Genomic DNA, 18,291 nt, shown 5'->3' with positions numbered 1-18,291 from the left:
AAATACTTTATTTTTCTCATGAAATGTTTCTAATAAAATAAAATAAAACACAATAAAGCACGTACTGTCGACCATTCTAGGTTGATCTAGCAGTTTCCAATTGCTCACACTGCCACACAGCTGGCAGATGACCCTGCAGGGCTCCTCTGGGACACCCGGACCCAGTGATAAGAAATGTCACCATAGATACGGCTAACTGAAGAGGTGCTGAGGGGTCCTGAGGGTTCAGATAATGACGCTGAGCCTCCTAGCAGCTCTCCTGCACTGCCACACGTGTAGCTGTTCAGCTGGAGGGAAGACACACTGTTGCTGAATACCAAGGTAAAGCAAGAGATACATGAGAATATTGTAGGTTTTCATTTATTTTCTGACAAGGCTAGCCTATCTATATTCAACCGTTTTCAGGCCAACGAGGACCACTTAACTGAGAGAGAGAGAGAGAGAGAGATGAAGCAGGGACCCCCGCTACATATTGTATAAAATTGTGTTGCAGATCAAACTTGTTCATGATATTTCATAGATACATAGCTTCATAGGCTTGTTTGACAGCACTATCGTCCATGATTTGTAAATGAATGTACCTTGTTTATTTGTTTACACGTTTATCTTTTCTATATATACACTATGAATGTGCTGACATCATGCAGTATTTTTCGGTTATCTAACCACTAAAACCCTCAATACTTTGCCATCTTGACCTTTGGCTCTGTACTTAGTCTGCTCCTTTTTCCCTCTACACACCAAACCTCTTCACCGGATAGCCGAAATACAAGCTGGTATATCAGCTATATTTATCTACAGTACAAGATGTACAAGCTCATGGCGCATTGTGCTACGACACAAGCTTGTAGATCTGCTACTTTCGGCTAAACAAAAGTTTCATAACTCTTTTTATTTATTTTTATGTTCTGTTTATTCATTTTCAATAAATACAAAAAACTAAAACACACACAACAACAAAACACAAACTCCAAATCAAGACAACCAAAGAACATTCAAAACACAACAAAATTATAAAAACAATATATAAAAAATATATATATATTAAAAAAAAAACTCCAATATAGTCAATATACAAAGCAGATCATGGTCACAAACATCATCCAGACAAGACAGGTTGGCCAGTCAGGCGAGTTATTCAGGTTCAATCGGGGGCACAAGTGTAAGGCGGTCAACATGAGATAGAAAAGGCACTTCAATATAGTCAATATACAAAGCAGATCATGGTCACAAAAATCATCCAGACAAGACAGGTTGGCTAGTCAGGCGACAGTTATTCAGGTTCAATCGGGGGCACAAGTGTAAGGTGGTCAACATGAGATAGAAAAGGCTGCCATGCTTTACTGAATTTGGAGATTGAGCCACGTAATGTATATTTAATTTTTTCCAATTTTAAAAAGTACAGTATGTCTGATATCCAACGGGAATGTGAAGGGGGGTATGTTTTTTTCCAATGCATAAGAATAAGACGTCTTGCCAGAAGCGTCACAAAAGCGACATGGTCAGATTGATATTTAGGCAGGGGGATAGTTTCAGGAAGGACGCCAAATAGGGAAATAATAGGGGATGCTCTATGGGAAACTGTAACACATCTGAAATAGTATCAAATATAGCTGACCAAAAAGACTGTAAGGCTGGACAGGTCCAAAACATATGAAGAAGATTAGCTGGAGCCTGGTGGCATCTATCGCACGTTGGATCAACACTATCATAAATCCTGGCTAACCGAACCTTGGTCCAGTAGTAGAAATTTACATTGCAACACCCCATGTTTAGCACATATTGATGAAGAATGAACACGACCCATAATGGCCTCCCAGGTTTCATCAGAGATTTCTTCTTCCAGGTAAAAGTTTCATAACTCTGAGGACCCCCTAGGCGTCCCGGACCCCGGTCCCTCTCTACAGTATAGAGAGCTGCAGAGAGGCGAGTGAGGTTGGGATCAAGGTTCTAAAGCCTAAAGGCCTACATACCTTTTTGTTGTTATGTTATGTTTATGTTCCCAAACATAATATGTTTGGGAACTTTAATTGTCTGATAAATACTTTCTGAACTTACTGAACCAGAAGCATGTTGCTGTGGTTTAGTCATAGGTCAGTGGCTTTAGCCAGAGGGCTGCTTGGTTGCCAGTAGAGATGTGCTCCTTTGCTGCTAGTGCTGCTGCTTACTCAACTATACTGTACTGTAGCACTGCTGGGCTCTGTGTGGTGCTCATTAGTCTGATCTGGAATACATGCATTACATTTGAGGTCCAGTCTCCCCCACTATGTGTATACAGTGGTATACACTGTCACATATACCGTAACACGTCACGTGGACCGTAACAAAGTAGGCTATATTATTTACTTGAGCAGCTACTGTACTCTTTTTTTCTCACTCCAGTAGCTCTCAAAAAGTACATTATGAATTAACCACTTCAGCCGCTATTTCAATAATACATTAATTTACAAGTTCACAACGTGTTGAGCTTATAGATTTTCTATTTTCTCTATTATTGATAATTGTTAAACATTTCTGGAAAACCTTTGCTTTATTTTTAAAAGCATGTATTTTTGAATCATCTTTCTTTTTCTACTATCAAATTTAGATTCAGAAATGCAATGGTTTTAAAGTACAAATTTGACTGAGCAACTTTCGCTTGTAGTGGAGTAATATTTGACCTGGAGTATCAGGAGTATATACTTTAGTAAGTACTGAGGTTGAGTACTTGTTCACCACTGACTACCCACTGACACATGTATGACCAGCGTTTGTGTGGGTTAATGATAGCTAGTAGCTATGTACATGTATGCCTTGTGCGCATGCTGCATCAAAGTTTCTTCCACGCTGCTTGGTGTCACTCTGTATTTAATTTGTATGATGAGGAGGGTGATCAAACAAACATGCATTCAAATATTTCTTCATAAGTCTGTCTGATGACAGATACAGTTCACCTTTTGAACATGGCTGTCAGGTGGAACCCCTGTATGTCCAAAACTGTTATATAGCACATTTAAAAACAACAGAAGTTGACCCAAAGTGCTTTCCATTTAAAAATGACATCATAAAGACCTCATAAAATACAACATAGTAAAAAGAAACATAAAAGCAATACTTCATGTATCTCTTTCAATGTATACCAACCTTTATTACCAAATCATTTTTCAGAAAATTGGATACTATTATTTCGGGGTTTATTTGGAACAGAAAGATGGCGAGGCTGCGCAAGACCATCTTAGAGAAACCAAAACAACTTGGTGGAATGGCACTACCTAATCTTTTGTTCTACTACTGGGCTGCTAATTTTCAAGTTGTATTGGCTGCATGACTACAACCTACAATCATCCCCTCATTCCCCTGCATGGTGACTCATGGAATCCACTTCCTGTGCCCCGGCTTCTCTGACTGCCTTAGTATGTGCTCCCTCAATTGCGGCATTATCTAAATTCTCTTCTAATGTTTTAGTTAAGTCGACTCTTAAGATCTGGACTCAGTTTAGACGCCATTTTGATATTCAACTATTCCCATTACTAACCCCTCTGTGTGCAAATCCATTATTTCCTTCTTCCTTACAAGATCGGACATTTCAAATTTGGTATGATCATGGCATTAAGTCAGTCAAAGATTTGTTTGATGGTGGCACGTTCGTTTCGTTTGACCAGATTGTTCAAAAGTATAAGCTACCCAGAACCCACTTTTTCTGTTACTTGCAAGTCCGTGATTTTGTTCGCCAAAACTTTACTAGCTTCCCGACTATTCCACCTAATTCACCTATAGACATAATTATAGTGTCAGCTCCTCTTAGTCTTAAGGGAAAGATATCGTCACTCTATACCTCATTATTTGACCTTCATTTACCCTCAACCACTGCCTATAAGAATCTTTGGGCCCAGGACCTGGAGGAAGAAATTTCTGATGAAACCTGGGAGGCCATTATGGGTCGTGTTCATTCTTCATCAATATGTGCTAAACATGGGGTGTTGCAATGTAAATTTCTCCACCGGGTGTACTGGACCAAGGTTCGGTTAGCCAGGATTTATGATAGTGTTGATCCAACGTGCGATAGATGCCACCAGGCTCCAGCTAATCTTCTTCATATGTTTTGGACCTGTCCAGCCTTACAGTATTTTTGGTTAGCTATATTTGATACTATTTCATATGTGTTACAGTTTCCCATAGAGCCATCCCCTATTATTTTCCTATTTGGCGTCCTTCCTGAAACTATCCCCCTGCCTAAATATCAATCTGACCTCGTCGCTTTTGTGACGCTTCTGGCAAGACGTCTTATTCTCATGCATTGGAAGAAAAACATACCCCCCTTCACATTCCCGTTGGATATCTGACATACTGTATTTTTTTAAATTGGAAAAAATTAAATATACATTGCGTGGCTCAATCTCCAAATTCAGTAAAGCATGGCAGCCTTTTCTGTCTCATGTTGACCGCCTTACACTTGTGCCCGATTGAACCTGAATAACTGTCGCCTGACTAGCCAACCTGTCTTGTCTGGATGATGTTTGTGACCATGATCTGCTTTGTATATTGACTAAATTGGAGTGCCTATTCTATCTCATGTTGACCGCCTTACACTTGTGCCCCCGATTGAACCTGAATAACTGTCGCCTGACTGGCCAACCTGTCTTGTCTGGATGATGTTTGTGACCATGATCTGCTATGTATATTGACTATATTGGAGTTTTTTATTTTTTATATATATATTTTATATATTGTTTTATTTGTTTTGAATGTTCTTTGGTTGTCTTGATTTGGAGTTTGTGTTTTGTTGTTGTGTGTGTTTTAGTTTTTTGTATTTGTCACTCTGTTTTTATTTCTCAATTTACTTCTATATTTGTAAAAAAACAAAAAATTAATAAACAGAACATTAAAAAAAAGCAATACTTCATACAAATACAAAGCAAAACACCAAAGGGAACACAATATAATTTACACAGAGGTTAAAAACATTCAATGACTAGGGAAGTTTGTCAGTATTTTCAATAAAGAACGTCTTTCTTGTACCGTGGTGTGCGGGCTCCATCCAATACCAGTAATGACTAGGGAAGGCCATAAGTTTAAATAGTCCTCAGACTGAGCTGAAGGCATTGGGGTTTTAAGGTGAATTTAAAGCTTCCGATGGTGGGGCTGGACTTAATGTACAGTAAAAGACTGTTCCAGAGTTTGGGGGCAATAACTGAAAAGGCCCGGTCACCTTTGGTTATTAGGCTCGTGACCTGCAGAAACCAAGTCCGAAATATACTGAGGCGCAAGGCTGTTTCAGGCTATAAAAACAACAAGTAACTAGGCAAATTATTGCTAACTGTGTTGTTGTTGTTGTTTCCTGCAGGGTGTTGTGTCCATGGAGAAGAAGGAGCCCACAGGAGAGCCTCAGTTTGTGGGGACAAAAGAAGAATTGATCGCGGCCCAGCGCTCATGCAGGACAATAGAAGGGAGAGATATACTGATCATCTACAACCAAGAAGTCTTCTATGCGTTGGACGCCTACTGTCATCGTGAGTATATAGGACACTTTTAGTTAAATTGGCTCGTCTCATGTGAACAGTGTATAAAAAAAGCCAGGTGCTGCAGACGAAAAGACAGAGTCCACACACTGGATTAAGCTCCAACGGTCATTTTTATCACCACCGAAAAGGTGGTAATAAAAAATACAGTTGGAGCTGGACTAGATCTGTCTCTGTCTAATCTCATTTGACCACAGTTCCTCCTGTGGTACAGGACAAACAGCTGTTGTGTTGTCATCTCCACAATCCATCCAATATAATGGCAATGTCACTTTCACTGCTGGCTAGGATAGCTGACACTTTAGTAATCCCCTTTTGGGGTAAATCAGGGTGTTACAACAGGAGAGACTAAAAAGTAAATAAATAACCAATAAAATAATAGCAATAAACAATACTTGCCTCTCTCAGACACGCTCGCATACTGTACTGTACATGCGCGTGCATGTAGTAGTAGTACACACACACACACACACACACACACACACACACACACGCACACACACACACACACACACACACACACACACACACACACACACACACACACACACACACACACACACACACACACACACACACACACACACACACACACACACACACACACACACACACACACACTTAGGGCGGACCATAAGCGATGCCAGAGCCTGTAAAGTAAAATGCCACATGAAGCAGCGTTGTTCTTTTTAGCAGAGGATTGATTCACCTTGTTATCTATGGAACATTTCCCCATAACACCATCAAAGTACAGAGAGCCATGATGAACCACAGTATACTTTACTCTCCAATACCTTCCAACAGATGCTGGGGCTCCACTGCTGACCGGAGACATTGAGGTGAGCCATACATTTCATGTGAAATGATGGAGCTTGTTTTTTATGGGAGCCTTAGGAAAACAAGCACAATATTTATTATTTCCTAACTTACTGCACCTGGGACACTGTCCAAGACCAGTTCCTTTTTTTTGCTGCCAAAGCAATTCCAGGAAAATAAAATAAAAATCTTTTCTTTGATATGCCTAAAACCGAATCACATTCATAATTCTTCGTAGCTGCTCGCTTGGCGTACCGCGTACAGCAGGATGCTTTCAATCAATACGTTGGCATTTGAATGGCGTCTATTCCATTCTATGCCAAGTCAAGTTAACACTTAACCCATTTTGACCTCTGATTCTAAAAATGTCTTCTACATCCGACAGTTTTCTGAAAAAGCTATGTTTCTGTCAGTCGTTCTTCGATTTTTCAAAAATAGCAGACCTACAAGCTCGTAGCACGCCACTGCTATGAGCTTGTAGATCTGCTATTTTTCAATAGCTAAAGCATAACATAATGCTAACACCAAAAGGGGTTCCCGCCCCAAAATGGGTTAAAGGGGCACCTCACCCATTTTCAACCTTGTCTTCAAATATTGGTCCTCACTAATGTTCATTATGAGATGCATTTTCCTACTCACTCTGCGTTTCATTATTGGTCTGCTATGGACGGTTCAGAAATCCGCCCAACATCGATGGGGATTTCAGTGATGAATACATACATATATAGGTTTTCAATGTATTGGGTCCCGGGATCCAGGGGTGGTCTTTTAGATGGGTCTCAGCCAGGGTCGGGTACATTTTATGAGTCCTACTTCAACGACATCAGAGTAAAGTACTGAATACAGTATTGCATCCCAGGACCCCGGATGGTGACTTAATTAATTGCGTCCTTTCTCAATTTAGTGAGTCTAATGATGCAGCGTAACGTGCAGGCTTCACTGGGATTTAGCTAAACTACACAGCATTTAATCTTCCTAGAAAGATAGCACACTGAAATTGAAAGCAATTATTCTTGCATTAATTCAAATAAAAGAAAACTGTGATGTCACTACAATGTCCACGCTGAGACACAGAGTGAGTAGATAGAAATGGTGCCATCTTATAATGAGCATTAGTGTGGACCAATTACAGTATATGAAAACAGGTTGAAATGGTCCTTTAATCCAGTGGTTCCCAAACGTTTTAGCTCAAGATAAATTAACTTTGATTTCTTCATTAAATTACTGAACTAAAAAAATTATTGAATCTTTTTTAATTCATGAACAATGTTGCTTTTTTGGGAATGTTTTTAGAAAATGTTTTGAAATAATAATAACTAGAAAAAGTGCCCTTCTGGGCACAGGTCTCCACCAGGATAGGAATGTAGGACATTGCAGCTTGCCTTCATCTGGTGGTTGGATAAAAGGGCAACAAAAGTAAACTAGGGAGTTGGCATACAAAGTTATCCACAGATCCGTGCAGTTAGAGGTAAAAACACTTTTCGGCCAGTTATAGCGCCACCTTGAGGCTGAGTTGAAATTGTTCATGTGGCATTTCTTCCTCGGCCTAGTGGGAATGTGCGTGCACAATTTCACGGAAATCACGCGATGTGTTCATGATTTGCAGCATTTTGTTTGAAACTGAGCACTCCTGTGAACTTTGGAAGCCAATCTTAACCAATCAGGATGGAGTCTGAGAAATCTGAAAGACCCGTTTCGTTGAATGGCTCTAGAGAGACTGTGTACCAATTTGCGCGATGTTTGGACAAAATCTGTAGGTGTACTGTGCAAAAACTTGTTTTGCACAAAGCGGCCTCCTGGTGGCGCTATAACAGGCCGTTCTGGAAAGTTTGGGGCAGAGGTTCATCGTTGGCATCCAGGGAGTGTGTGTGCAAAATTTGGCATCGACCGGGTTAACAGTGGCCGAGATTAGCTGCTCACGGACACACACACAGACGGACACACGGACGGACACACGGACACACGGACGGACGGACGGAGTGCAAAACATACTCTCCCCCCATGCCTTCGGCCTGGTGGAGACAATTAAAAACAAAATGTAGGACATAAATAAAATAAAGGGACCTATAAAAATGTGTCTGCGATCCACAAATGGGTCCCCGGCCGACCCATGCAGTGTTTGGGAACAAGTGAATTTAATCCCTAAATTTCCTCAAGACGTTATTATTCACCTGCTTTCTTCCCATTCACGCACACAGGAATTGGGTGGCAAGTTATGCCTGATCTGCCCCAGGCACAAGTACAAGATGGCCCTGGCCGACGGGGAGGGCGTGTACAAGTTCACCAAGCCTAATGAGCACCCACCTGTTGCCAGGTGGTACTCTAAGGGCATCAAGCAGCGCACCCACGCCGTCACAGAGACCGACGGGGACATCTACGTCGCTCTGTCACTGTCAAAAACCGTTATCGATTCAGACTCATTCCAGGGAGAGGGTGGCAAAGAGGCAAGGGAAATGAAGAATGCCGAAGCACGAAGAGACGGCCTGCCTGTTTGAGGCCTCGTTTATACTTTGTTGTACACCAGTGGTGGTCAGCGACTCAGCAACGACTGCATACATTTACTTGAGTGCTGTACTTAAGTACAGTTTCAGAGTATCTGTACTACATTTAGTTCCATAGTCTTAGCCTTTTCTTAGAATTAGAATTTTCTAATAAAGCAGATTTTCTTTTGTTGACTGTCATTGTTTTGAAACTATGCCCTGTTTCTTTTCTTTCTTTCTTTTCTTTTTGTCTTTGTTATATATTTTTAAATATTCCTTAGTCTGTCTTATTTTTGGAAAAATTAATACACATATTAGCTATAAACAAGTCAAATTTCTAGTGAAATGAGGGGGGGTTGCTGACTGTCCAAAGTTTTATAAAGCAATACAATGATATTAAAGATTTTTACAAATTAAAGGGCACTTTTTGATCAATTGTTCTTTGGGAGTGACTGTTGTAGGACGAACTATCAATTAGGCTGACTGTATCTCTGTTATCTATAGTGACAGAAGTGGTGGAAAATGGAAGCATTTACGGATGAATGGTGATGATGATGAATGGTTGTCTCTGCAGAGGGATTTGTCAGGCATTTATTAGCAACGGGGCTCTCTAATCTAGGGGTCTTCAACATTTGTCAGGCCAAGAACTCCTTGATGATAAAGGTGATAAAGAGATGAAGCAGGGACGCCTACTACATACAGTGTATTGTGTACAATTGTGTTGCATATATAGGCCTCTGTCTCCATCTCCATCTGCGTTTAATCCTTCCATTCTGTTTTACAGCTTGATGGCATGTGTATCGTGGTCTTGCATAGAACTATTAAACATTAAGCTCAGAAAATTAATTATGGGCAGATTATGCAAATGTTGGAAATGTAATGTTGTGAGCCAGATATCATCACTGAAATTAGTATTTGGTACTTGCAGGTGTGGACAGTCAGAGCATGGGTTATTACACTGCCGGCAGTGGTGGACAATGTTACATCTTGAGGAAAAGTATACTCCTGGTCAAATATGACTCCACCACTAAGTGAAAGTTGCTTGAGTTACTAAACTTGCTTTTAAAAATATCTTCTTAATATATTTACAGAACCCTGTAACATGCATTGCAACATTACGGACACCATAGCGCAGTGAGCTGGTAACGGATATGTTTCTTATTATTTTAAATTCAACACCACATATAAATAGAATGATTAAAAAAAGTAATGTGTTGGAATGGATTATCATCACTGGTGGCCTTTTAATGTCAGTCACATTTGTATTAAATGTCACACTATGATGTGGCCGTATGTCAGACTGACTGACTGACTGACTGACTGACTGAGGAGAGCTCTTACCTTCTAACAAAAACAATGAAATACTGCCATGGCGATTTTTATATCTAAAACCCACGGAACTATGCAAATTAACATTAATGGCTGTGGCTGCATATCAGTGGGGTGTGTGAGGGGGGTATATGGGCCGTTGACACATGGGTTGACCACGTAAAAAGGGTTAAATCCTTTTGGAGGAACAGGAGACATGCTCCCAACTGCAAAATGCAGGAGAGTTAACAGTAATGTTAATGCCTGTTTTGTTGTTGTTCTTCTTATATCCAGAAAGTCAATGCCTCGACTAAATGATGAATGGTTCCACTGACCCAGTCTGAGGGCTGGTACAAAATGTAATACTCAGTCATAGTCTTTGTTGCTGGAACAAGTCAATCAATCATTATTGTTAGATATAGTGACATCTGCTGTAAAGTAGGCTATACCTTGTTGTTTTCAAAATGTCAAGTCATAACTTTTTAATGGGTAGCATAAAAAAGAAAACCTTCATTATACAGAACATTAGCTTTAAGCCCCCCACCCCCAACAATTGTTGGACCCAATTTAAAAAAAATCTTTTTTTATTTATTTTTAAAAGAACCCCCCAAGCATCAACTGTAAACCATAGACATCAGCAGTTAACTTCACAGTATAATTCTAGCTGTCTAGCACATTGTAACTCCTGGTTTTGAAAAGTGCTATAGGCCTATACAATTTTATTACAATTATTATTGACATCTGGAGGTACCCACAGGAATCAATATGAAGGTTTATCTTATCTCATCTGGTCTATAATAGTGTATGTATTGGTTATTGTTAATCATTAAAAGGTTTTAGTTGTCACAGTGTACCATCGTTTTATGAGTATCCATACCTTGCCCAATGGATGAATAGCTCGCAAAATTCACACAATAAAATGTATTTAAAGTTCATATTTGAACCCTGTTCATTTAATTGGTTTGTAGTCCAATATGTTTCATGGGGTTAGACAGCACTATACAGTGGGCTCACTGTGGGCGTCATGCAAAAGCTGTATTATGGTCCTTGGAACAATGGAGACATTTTCTTAAGGATGCCAGTGTGGCATCACTGCTGAAAGGCAAGCAAGCGACCTTGGAATTTGAAATGTGGCTACAACTACAACACATAGTGGCGTGGAAGCCGGGGGGAGAGAGACTAACGTACTGTAGTGTAAAACAGCCGCTCACAATCCTTTGAACATGACAATGCACTGACAAATATATCTCACTTATCCTTCCCTGGGTGCTGCTGGGCTGACACGATGGTGTCATATAGGCTGAAAATACCCGATCTACAAGCTCACAATGCTTCGCTGTGCAACACGTTGTAGAGCTGCTGTTTTAATGAGCTTGTGTGGATATTTTGTTAAGACGTTCAAATATGGAGATTGGTTGGCTGTGATCTGTGTTGATGTGTGATTGTGACTTCCATTATCCAAAGCTGATGCCCAGACAGCTACGCCACAGCCAAAACACTGCCTAAGACTTAAGTCCTGTGTGAGTACTTGAGCACATTCTTATTCAGCGGTTTGTTGAGAAAATCAATACCACAATAATCACAATGGAAAATCTCTTGCATTTTCAGCATGAAGTATGATGCTTCAACAATGTTACATAAGTTCTCTAATCTAAATGAGTATAGAGCTTTTAGGCTCATCAGTGAGTTGATGAAGAGTCAAAAAACTATTTGGATTAATTTCACTATACTGTAGTTTCATTTTATTTTCACCAGACTGGTATAGGCCTACAGCACTGTTTCCCAAACAATGGGTTGGGACACATCTTTGGGTCGCGGACCAATTTTGATGGATCATGAGTACATTTACTTTTTTCCTTTTCCCACATTAAACAAAATATTTCATGAATAAAATGAGAAAAAAGTTTAAGAAGGAGTGAAAATAGCATCACACCTGTCACACTTGCCTAGTGTGGGTAGTGTGAAAAAACGGGAAAATATATATAAATAACCTCCAGGCAGTCCTTGATGCAGAGATGTTCGTCTTTATTCACCCAAAACATTGATACTGGACAGGTGGCCCTCACTCCTTCCACCTCCACAGTCCTACTTTGACTGACAGGCAGTGGGAGGCCTCCCTACATATAAAGGCTAAGCCCCTCCCACTGGAACACACCACCCTGAATTGATTCCAAAATTAAACCAGTACTTCATAATGTCCAGGGACAACAAATATTATTATCACATTATTATTATACATCACTTATTATTCAATCGAGTAACCATATAATCTAAACACTGAGAAAGCATGGTGCTCTAAACAAACCCTCATACTGTTGGTATGTTCCCCACACCCCACAGCTGATAGTTGCTCCCTACTATGGAGACAACAAGCAATTAGCAATCAAGCATCAACCCATATACATACACATCCCAAAATAATATAATTCTCTGCAACATACACATTCAATAATAATTCAAACTTTAGGCATTCAGTCTCAGTGGCAGGAACTGCCATAACACCATGTTGAGCTTGTAGAAATGTCAAATTTCTATTTTGGGTCTTGACTTGAGCTAAACAGTTTAGGTTGCAATGGGAATTAATGGTCTCACTATTAGTAAGTAAACAACATCAGGAAGAAGCAGGACTCAACCATCAGGATTCGAACTCCATTATTTTATTGTATATGTCATCACACCAGAGAGAGACTAGTGTCTCCCTCCAGAGCTTCCCTCCGAACTCCCCACACACTTCTCCCACACATATTTTATACTTTCAGCAGTGTACAGAGTTTCAGGAGTAACAAGAGATGGTCATTCCTTAAATGGACTCTATTCTATAGTTAACTCACACAGTTTGAAATAGGTTTACATGAGTCGGCAGTCTCTAATGAGTTTGTCAGTGAAGAACAGGTGTTAAGTATCATCTACTAGTAGGCTACATTCAATGAATCAATACCATAGTGTTTATATGCATTTTTGCCACCACAAGGTACAGACAGCTTTATACAATCCTTCATATGGATACATTTTCCAAGGACAAGTTGAAGCAACTATGGCATCCTCTATTCTCTATTTATCACTTGAAAAGCGTGTCCTTGTTGTGAATAGAGTAGACCTCTGTTGTGGTCATAAGAGTTTTCCTTTATTAAGGGGTGGTGAGTGGTCATTCAGTTGAAATTACTTCTCTGCACGCAAGCAGCGAGCTCTGAGAATGAGACACCAGGCAGTTTTTCGTTCTCGGAAACCGCTGGTCCACTTGGCATTGCATTGAGGCTTCAAGGTCACTCTTGGAAAAGAGAGTTTAATCTCAATTACTTTGGCCTGGTTAAATAAGCAATACAAACAAGGGAAATAAAATGTTACCAGGATACTGACATGATACTGACCACGATACGTATACTGACATGATATTGACATGAAGAGCAAATTCAGTAACAGGTTTTTATCCCAGACATGCAGCACAGATAGACTTAAGAACTCCTTTATCCCAAGGGCCATTAAGACTATATCAATGGAGGCCGTGGGGGGGAGACAAGGAGGGAGGGGGTTGGTCAGTTGATGTATTAGCTTGATTTTTTGGTGTTGTGCTTTTTAACTCATGCCACTTTAACTTATTGCTATTGCCTTTTTCTACTGCTTTCTATGATGTAATGTATTTTTATATGTTCATTGTGCTCTTTTTATTCTGTATGTATGTTTTTACACTGGAGCTGTTGGACAAAAAAATAATGTGTCGGGATGTCGGGATCAATAAAGTATCTATCTATCTATCCATCTATCTATCCATCTATCCATTTATCCGTCTATCTGTCTGTCTGTCTGTCTGTCTGTCTGTCTGTCTGTCTGTCTGTCTGTCTGTCTGTCTGTCTGTCTGTCTGTCTGTCTGTCTGTCTGTCTGTCTGTCTGTCTGTCTGTCTGTCTGTCTATCTATCTATATATCTCCATCCAGCCATCCATCCATCCATCCATCCATCCATCCATCCATCCATCCATCCATCCATCCATCCATCCATCTATCTATCTATCTATCTATCTATCTATCTATCTATCTATCTATCTATCTATCTATCTATCTATCTATCTATCTATCTATCTATCTATCTATCTATCTATCTATCTATCTATCTATGATACAGCTGGCCATAATATACTGACATGATGACACTGACCATGATATTGACATGACACTGACTACTGACCATGATACTGGTCCAGATCATGACCAGTGAAGTTACTATTACCGGTGAGACTGCCTTGTACTTTAGTACTTCAACACTGGACTAAAAGTTAGTGCTTGCTTTGGCTTAGCAGAGGAAGTTTACATGAGGCCACTTAATGTTGAGACTGATGTTCGGACATGCCATCCTTCTCCTTTTGACACAATTATTAATGACGGCTGGGACAATTTCATTTTACATCATGACTTGTAGTTGGAACAAGTCATTAATCAATCAAATTGGATAGTAGCTAGTGCCTTCTGCTGTACCTTATTGTTTTCAAATTGGCAAGTCTTTATGAACGAACGTTACAATGGGTGTTGGCATTCATTCAAACCTTTATTTATTCTTGAAAAGACATTGAGGTTGCCCTCATTTGCAGTGTCACCGAGATACAGTACATGCAGAGACCGTAGATACAGTACATGCAGAGACAGTAGATACAGTACATCATAGAGACAGTAGGCCCACAATTTCATTTTCACATCCATATTCACATATAGGCCAGGCAATCTAGCCCATTTTAGACCCAAAAGTCAGACTAATTAAAAGAGAATTATTTTCAACAGATATCATTTCTATGAGGTGTCTAGAATAACATACTAAAAGTCCTAAGAAATCCTAGATGCGGAAATATGTTTAATTCTCATCAATTCAAGATGTGTGCTAATACCTCGAGAAAACTAAACACCCTAATGGGCCTTTTTTTTGTCCTATCACAATGAAACTTTCCACAATGAATCTTAACATGAAAACTAAACTTTTTTGTATTACAAGTTTCTCTGAAACTTAATTTGAATATGCAAATTAGCTTAATATATATTGAATATGCCCACATTTGCATATCACGAAAATTACTTTTCCCCAAAATGTATATTTACATTGTTGTTTGTTAATGATATCAAACACACTGATCAGACTTTCATGAACCATTTCATCGAAATATTGTGACTTCATAGAATAACACCATTCATATGTATGACAAATGCATAAATCCGTCAAATCTTCCTCCAACCATCCTACTGCTAATGGTTGATGGCAATGCTGCTTTTGGACTGGCCTCTAACCTGAAACCTGCCGGGCTTGGTTGTACCTACCGGGGCCATAACCCCTATAGTCCTCAGGGTCACCACGACAAGGTAGCAACAACAGGGGAAGAGAAGTCTGGAACTCTCTGCAACCCGACTTCGGATGAGCGGATGAAGATGAATGGATGGATGAATTTGCAACACATTAAAGGGATTGTGACATTAAAAATAAATGAATTAATGTCACATGTGAAACCTTTAAGGAGTAGGAAACGCACAACATAATTGTAGCGACAGAGCTGTGTGATGGAGTCTACCTGGAGGAGACAGAGCTGTGTGATGGAGTCTACCTGGAGGAGACAGAGCTGTGTGATGGAGTCTACCTGGAGGTGGGAGAGCTGTGTGATGGAGTCTACCTGGAGGTGAAAGAGCTGTGTGATGGAGTCTACCTGGAGGTGGGAGAGCTGTGTGATGGAGTCTACCTGGAGGTGGGAGATGTGTGATGGAGTCTACCTGGAGGTGGGAGATGTGTGATGGAGTCTACCTGGAGGTGGGAGATGTGTGATGGAGTCTACCTGGACGTGGGAGAGCTGTGTGATGGAGTCTACCTGGAGGTGGGAAATGTGTGATGGAGTCTACCTGGAGGTGGGAGATGTGTGATGGAGTCTACCTGGAGGTGGGAGATGTGTGATGGAGTCTACCTGGAGGTGGGAGATGTGTGATGGAGTCTACCTGGAGGTGGGAGAGCTGTGTGATGGAGTCTACCTGGAAGTGGGAGATGTGTGATGGAGTCTACCTGGAGGTGGGAGAGCTGTGTGATGGAGTCTACCTGGAGGTGGGAAATGTGTGATGGAGTCTACCTGGAGGTGGGAGATGTGTGATGGAGTCTACCCGGAGGTGGGAGATGGCCTGCAACAGCTTCAGGCGCGTCTGCAGAGTACAGGAACAAGAAGACTGGAATGGACTGAGACACTGCTGCAGCCAGGGGATGTCCTCCCAGAGGTAGGTCACCTGGCCTCTGTGACCCTGAGGACTATACCGGTGGGGGTTATGCCCCCGGTAGGTACAACCAAGCCCGGCAGGTTTCAGGTTAGAGGCCAGTCCAAAAGCAGCATTGCCATCAACCATTAGCAGTAGGATGGTTGGAGGACGATTTGACGGATTTATGCATTTGTCATACATATGAATGGTGTTTTTGATGTTATTCTATGAAGTCACAATATTTCGATGAAATGGTTCATGAAAGTCTGATCAGTGTGTTTGATATCATTAAGAAACAACAATGTAAATATTATACATTTTGGGGAAAAGAAATTTTCGTGATATGCAAATGTGGGCATATTTAATATGCTAATTTGCATATTCAAATTAAGTTTCAGAGAAACTTGTAATACAAAAAAGTTTAGTTTTCATGTTAAGATTCATTGTGGAAAGTTTCATTGTGACAGGACAAAAAAAAAAAAAAGCCCATTAGGGTGTTTAGTTTTCTCGAGGTATTAGCACACATCTTGAATTGATGAGAATTAAACATATTTCCGCATCTAGGATTTCTTAGGACTTTTAGTATGTTATTCTAGACACCTCATAGAGATGATCTATGGTGAAAAAAATTATCTTTTAATTAGTCTGTCTGGAAATGCTACTTTGCCTGGACAAATAGCCTACAATGATAAAACATAACAAATTCCAACTAGCGTGGGATACAACACAAGTTTTAAAGCAGTTGCAGACATTTGTGGCTAGGTCGGCATTCAAATACCGGTATTTAAATTGCCTGTAATGGGAGAACAGATCTTTAATTTAAGCTGTATAGGTCGACCATTCCAAGTTGCAGTCAGTTTTCCCCCCAGTAGGCCTATAGTGTTTACTTTATTGCCAGTCATTGGAGCGTGGCAGGATTCCATTCCAGCAGAGATTTAATAGAGGCCTATACAGCAATGGCAAAGTCCCACCAACTGCCTTAAAAATACACACCAGTGTTAGATATGCCTGTCACAACAAAGACATCTCTCAGTCTCAGCCCCCCCCCCCCCCCCCCCCAACACACACACACACACACACACACACACACAAACAAACAAACACAGTTAACACACGCACACTATTTGTCAAATACATTGATTGTTAAGATACCCAATAATTTTAATGAAAGATTATTATTACGAGAAGAACGTGCCCACCATCTTCTGTCCATCTTCAGAGCCAGGAAACCAATTCACACCTACAGCAACAGAATAATTAATAAGACTATGGGACACAGCAGAGCAGAGAAAATTGAATTTTATGAAATAATGCTGCTACTGCTCATGTATGCGCGTGCATGCCCGCACGCGCACAACCCCTGGCTATCTGTTCTGTGTGTGTGTGTGTGTGTGTGTGTGTGTGTGTGTGTGTGTGTGTGTGTGTGTGTGTGTGTGTGTGTGTGTGTGTGTGTGTGTGTGTGTGTGCTGAGTCAGGCGGGACCACTGGTGTCGTGTGTGTGTTCCACCACGGTCCACTCCTCTCATCTCCTCTCTCTCCTCCACTCTTATCACTGTTTCTTTTACGCGTGGAACTTGATTAGGTTCAGTAGGTTGGCTTGGGGGTGACGTAACTGTCATTGGATCAATACTCGTCAATCAGTATGGATTGTATGGACACATTGCAGCAGCAGCAGCAGCAGCAGCAGCAGCAATGCTTCTTCTTTCTGTGCGTCGCCTCAATGTGTTTTCCACCGAGCAGCATGCAGCAGAGTCAACTTGTTTGTGTCTAGCGCACTGGCGGCTCCAGTCAGTGAGTCCAGTCCCCACAGCCAGCAGCTGAATACAACAGAACACACACTACTCTGCCCAGTGTCTGCCTGCCTGGCTGGCTGTCCGGACCGGTGCACCTCTGTTCTGCAGCGGAGCGGCGCTCACCTCGGCTCGGCTGCGGGACATTATTATTATAGACCCTAAAGGCTGCGTCGTCACCATCGGGGGGG

General features: G+C 40.9%; 1 protein-coding gene across 1 annotated transcript; it reads left to right on the top strand.

Annotated features, from left to right (window-relative positions):
- Positions 1 to 282: 282 nt before the first annotated feature.
- rfesd (Rieske (Fe-S) domain containing) lies at positions 283 to 8,995 on the top strand. Its single transcript, XM_083770995.1, has 4 exons — positions 283 to 321; positions 5,324 to 5,489; positions 6,303 to 6,337; positions 8,513 to 8,995. The coding sequence occupies exons 2-4, from the start codon at positions 5,336 to 5,338 to the stop codon at positions 8,807 to 8,809; spliced, it is 486 nt and encodes a 161-aa protein (XP_083627121.1). The 5' UTR covers positions 283 to 321; positions 5,324 to 5,335; the 3' UTR covers positions 8,810 to 8,995.
- Positions 8,996 to 18,291: the final 9,296 nt, after the last annotated feature.

This window comes from Protomyctophum parallelum (genome assembly GCF_964188405.1).
Source record: "Protomyctophum parallelum genome assembly, chromosome: 8".
NCBI classification, from domain to species: Eukaryota; Metazoa; Chordata; class Actinopteri; order Myctophiformes; family Myctophidae; genus Protomyctophum; species Protomyctophum parallelum.
This window is presented reverse-complemented; position numbering and strand designations above follow the sequence as displayed.